The sequence below is a fragment of the Gracilinanus agilis genome, chromosome 3 (assembly GCF_016433145.1).
Source record: "Gracilinanus agilis isolate LMUSP501 chromosome 3, AgileGrace, whole genome shotgun sequence".
Classification (NCBI taxonomy): domain Eukaryota; kingdom Metazoa; phylum Chordata; class Mammalia; order Didelphimorphia; family Didelphidae; genus Gracilinanus; species Gracilinanus agilis.
In genome coordinates, this window is record NC_058132.1 from 331,996,285 (window position 1) to 332,001,983 (window position 5,699).

The window sequence follows — 5,699 nt, forward strand, 5'->3', positions numbered from 1 at the left end:
TTTAATTAGATGCATTTTCTTCTTTGCAATTTTTCTAGAATATATATGTATATATATATATATACATATGCATATATGTATATATATACACATACATATAAATGTTTATATATTCTAGTATATATACATATATATAATGTATATATATATATATTTGTGTATAGATATAGAAACATTCATTTATCAATTCATCTTTCTATATCTGTCTANAAAAAAAATAAATACTGTAATCAATTTTAGGACCGTACACTTTTAAATGGGGGCCAATAATTTCAGTCGTAGAGGCCATGTTTACTGCAACAATAAGAAAAACAATTATTCTTTGGAAAATCCTTTGATGGCTGGGAATAAAGGCCGCCACCAGACATACACTTTGCGGTTCTTCCTGTGGGACCATCATGATTCAGCTGATTACAATGGAAACCTAGGATCCAATTCAACCTTTCAGAGATGACATTCCAGCACGCATGATCTCATCAACCAGGAGAATATTGGTGGCAATTACAGTGCAGGAGTGAAGGAGCTGCTTCTTGACACAATAGTTATCCCAAATGCCAGCTTCAGCCGCAATAATGGGCTCACCTGTCTTCAAATCGACACCAACAAGTTGTCCAGATTCTGCATGTTCAGCCTGTACCTTAACTAATGTTTCCTGAAGGTCAAAACCAGAGTTCTGGGCAAGAACCTTGGGAATAATGAGCAAAGCGTCAGCAAAAGCTTGGACTCCAAGACGGGCCCTTCCCTTGACATTGGGCTTATGTTTAATGAGAGCTTCGGCTATGGCCACTTCCACTGCACCTGCACCAGGAACTACACAGCCATCTTCAATAGCATTCTTGACAGCACGCAGACCATCTCTTACAGCATCCTTGATCTGGGTAAGGGTGTGCTTATTTGGTCCTTTGATCAACAACGTGACAGATCGAGGGTTGACCCATTTCTCAATGAAGGTGAATTTTTCTTCTCCCAGGGTATATTCATAGACCAGTCCTGCATGTCCCAAACAGTCAGGACTTAGCTCTTCAAGAGAATTCATAGCCATCCCACCACATGCAAGAGTCAATCTTTCCATATTTCTTCTTTTTGCTCTGCGGAGGGCTACTATACCTTCTTTTGCAAGAGCATCTAGAGAAAACGGGTCAATTCCCTTTTGATTAATAACAACAAATCCTTTGTCTGAATCACCGCATACTTTTCTTTTCAGTTCTACTATTTTCTTTACTCTATCTTCAATGAATTTCCTTTCTGCTTTTACTAGCTTTTCTCTCTCCTCTGCACTCTTGTAAAAAAATCCAGAATTCACTTCTGTGTTTTCATATTCTAATGGCACATTGCACGTAAGGATATAAGCGTCTTCTACTCTTTTCTTCATATCAGGGTGTCGGGCACCATGGTCCAAAACCAGTCCTCTAATCAACGATGTGTCAGTTTCTGATTTATGCTTCATCTCCATGAACTCTACCATGAAAAGATCAACAGGTTCACCAGGTTTTCTGACAGTCAAAATTGAGTCTACTACTGCCTCAGTCAGCACGTCAGCCAGGTCAGCATTGACTTTGGTGCGCAGGGATGTTCGGGCCACATCTATGAGAATTTCTCTATCTATTTCCTTGCTGATTTTGACTTGTTCCAAGACTTCAAGTGCCTTTGTCTTGGCAGCTTCAAACCCTTCGGTTATAATCCGGGGGTGTAGACCTTCAGAGATGTAGAGATCAGCCTGTTTCAGCAGCTCTCCAATGATGAGAACATTTGAAGTAGTGCCATCACCAGTAATGTCATCCTGAGCTGTAGCTACTTTGGCTATCAAGGAGGCTGTTGGGTGTTGAATTTGCATCTCGTGTAACAGCACATTGCCATCCTTAGTGAGCTTGATGTCTCCGGCGCCAGATACGAGCATCTTCATGGTGCCCTTAGGCCCCAGGTTGGTCCTCAGCACGTCCTGCAGCCCTCAGGCAGCACTGATGTTCACGGCCAGCGCCGCCTGGGCTCGGGCCACCTTGGCTTTGGGGTTGAGCGCCTTCACAGCCGACATAGCAGCGGAGGGGCGGCGGCTGCGGCAGCGGAAGAAGAGGAAAAGGAGGAGTAAAGCGCGACTGAAGCGGCTCGAGATGAGCTCAGCTCCGCATGGACCCGCGAGACCAGACCTAAGGATTTTAAACTAGGGAAAGGAAAAGGAATTACAACAAACTGTTACAAAGATCAAAACAAAGTGCAAGCAGTTACAAAACAAAACAAGCAAGAAAATCTCTGAAATCAAATACAAACTGCAAAATATAAAAGAATGCAATAAAACTCAAAAAATTCAAAATGCAAATACAAAACTTTTTCAAAAACAGTTGTAAAAAACTATGATGCAAAGGTAATACAGAAATAATCTTATCTAAAAGATATTAGAGTAATGTATAAAAATAGAAAAGTATAAAAGTTACAATAAAACATAATGTAGCCTAAGCTTTTACAAAAAACACAATCTGACAAAAATAAACTTATGCAAAATGCATTAAAAAATCCAAAATGAACAACTTGAAACAAACTTTTGTTATGCTAAATGTTATTGCTATTACAGAAAACAAAACTATCTACATAGAACTTTAAACTGAATATCCTATCTTAAGAATCTGTTTTTCAATAATTAACTATTGACACACAATTATTTTATACAATATATATACACATATGTACACAAATGTATCCTACATGTGTATACATATGTATGTACAGATTTATAAAAACCTGCATTTTAGCAACTATAAATATGCCATATGTATGTCATACACAGAACACACAATATCATACATGCATACATAGACACATGTACATATATTTACACACATATACATTTCCTATATTACAATCATATTATCCCAAATTATTTACATGTGTGCATGTAATACGTACTTCATCTCACCACCCTTTTGTACATCCTAATCCTAATCCTTATCCTATCTCTACATTTATCCCTATATGTTCCCTGATGTTTCCTAAACAGAATACCTCAAATTAGATCTTCTATTCAGATACCTTAGAGAACTACTGTGTATATCTAATCTAATCTACTGTACTATCCTAACCTAATTAATAACTAATTCCTAACAGCTTTATTTATTTGTTTGTTTGTATCTATTTATATACATGGATATACTTACTTAACAAAGATTCTATAACAGGTAGTGAGACATGTATCTTAATTATGTGCGTTTTGGATACATATATACTTACCAAACTCTTCAGCTCTCCTCTTCTAATGTTGCTTTTTGACTGAGCTGCTTTCTTCCCCTTCATTTTCTGGAGAGACATTTTTAAAATGAGGGAAGATAGAAGCAGAGAATAGTTTACTCCCTCCTCTTACTTTAACTAGAAGTGTTCTGCCTCTCCTCTTAACTTCTTAGCACTTTTTGCCTGTGCTTTTTATCATACAATGCTGTATATTGTTAGTTATATTTTGATACATGTGTAAACTTTCTTTTTCTACCTAAGCTGTAAGCTCCATGAGAACCTGGAACCATATTTCTCATATTTCTTGTATTCTTCTTGCAATACTTTATTTAGCACAGAATCTTGATCATAGTAAATATTCATTAAATACATATGACACTGGGCTAATTACTTGTCTTCCCCATGACTCAGTTTCCATGCCTGCAAAATCAGGAAGCTGGACTAAATATTCTCAAAGGTCCTTTTAAACTCCAACAACTTATGAAGCCTAAATATTACTTGTGAAAATTACAAAAGGAAGCATGGTATAGTAGATAGAATGATAGGTTTATAATTAAAACTTGTTGGTGATATTTGCTAGCTGTGTGCCTCTGAGTAAAGCCACTTTAAGCAACACTTTATGACTCTTTGATCAGGTCATAGTTGGGTTTTGATCTATATTGGTGGAAGAAATGATTATATCAGGAGTTCACTGATGATTAAGTCACAATCTTCCCATATTTTAGTTTTCTATATATTCACATTACATCTCAGACCATCATGTCAAATATTTTAGGAGGCATCATAGAACAGTGGGAAAAGCATGAGATTTGCAGTTAGAAGACCTGGTTTTTGGTCTCTTGCTATTTGTATGGCACTGAATGAGTCACTTAACCATACTGGGTCTCATGATCCTTATTTGTAAAGAAATGAAGGAGTTGAATTTGATAACTTTTAACTTATTTTCTAATTCTAAATTTATAATCATATGATTCTGGTGGCCTTTTCCTTTGTCTACTTATAAATGAGCAAAAGGAATTTTTATATATCCCTTAGAAATTGACTGGGAATTGGCTAGATTGGGAATGGCCACTATCTCTGAATCCCAGACCTCACTACATTCTTGATCCTTGGTATCTGTTCTTTTTTTTCTTTTCCCCAGGCCCAAGAGAATCAATGTTTTTAGCAAGGAATTTCTCAGTTACCAGAGAAAGTGTAAAACTCTACAACCTTTTATAAAATCCCTTATGTACAGAGTTTGAGTGTTAGTTAAGAACTTCAGAATCCATATCTAAGAACCCATTGCAGAATCCCTCACCTTGACCAACCAGTATGCCTATATTTGGGGTAGTATATTGAATGGGCATAATATAACCTGGTTGTCTATTGGCTATTGTGGCAAAGTTGTATAGGTCAGTAGCCATCTTTGGTTCAGAGAGATGTGCCTGGAAGTGGGGATGAGACATTTTTTTTCCTATTTTCCTTCTATATTCCCAATTCTTTTTTCCCTAACCTTTAGATTTCATGGTAGATATCAGGTCCCCTGTCTTTCCTCCCTTTTGCTATAATCAGACTGGTTTATTAACTGTTCCCAAACTTGGCATTCCTGATCCCCTTGTTGTTAGTGATTTCTCTCCAACCTCAAATAACCATTTATTTCCTTATATGAATACATGCCATAAATCAGATCAACATAGTTTAAAGTTGTCCCTGTGGGTTCTTGCTTCTAAGTCAGAAAAGAAATGGACCATCTCTACATTTCTAAAGTGAAGAAGGATGAAGTCACCTCTAAACAGGGCAGGAAGTTATTTAAAGGCTCTCAATCCAATTCTTGGCTCAATCCAAATAAAATGTTTAATTTCTTCAGTGTATTATTGTAGCAGTGGAGAAGAAAAGGGGCCAGTTCTTAAGAGTGATAATATTTGCTATTACTAGAGCTTTAAAGAAAATATTTATAATTGGTTATTATTAATAGGGTTTAATTACAATTGGAACATCAAAGTAGAGTTTTCAATAATTATTTGAATGTTTCAGATAAAACTTCAATTTTTCCTTAAGAATTTAAAGTACAAATGAAAGGAGATTTTTTGATTAGCTTACTAGGTGGAAAGGGCTGTCTTCCATTAAGTTTCAATCACCAATTACCAATTGATTTCTGTTAATAAATATACTTTTATTTGTTTTTGTCTGCTTCACAACACAAAGCAAACATTGTGGTTTTTTGAGGGAATGGAGAGTGGAGAATATATATATATACATATACATATGTATTGTGTGTGTGTGTATTTTTTGGTGCAGATGTTCAGATCAAAATAACATATATGGAGGAATGGATAGAAAAGGCATTATAATAATGGAGGGGCTCAAAAAGGAAAGTAGTCATACATGTATAATCCTAATGTGCTAAATAACATAGGTTTAGACTTAGTTCTACAACTTATTAAAATGTTTTTTATTCTCAAGATTCAAGGTTTGATGACAACATTTATTTGTTACAAAGATTC

At 36.0% G+C, this 5,699-nt stretch overlaps 1 protein-coding gene across 1 annotated transcript; it reads right to left on the reverse strand.

Moving 5' to 3' along the window:
* Positions 1-250: 250 nt before the first annotated feature.
* LOC123239422 (T-complex protein 1 subunit zeta-like) lies at positions 251-2,032 on the reverse strand. The gene is given in 1 exon segment (XM_044666693.1): positions 251-2,032. A coding segment is annotated over 1 exon segment (1,596 nt). The 3' UTR covers positions 251-436.
* Positions 2,033-5,699: the final 3,667 nt, after the last annotated feature.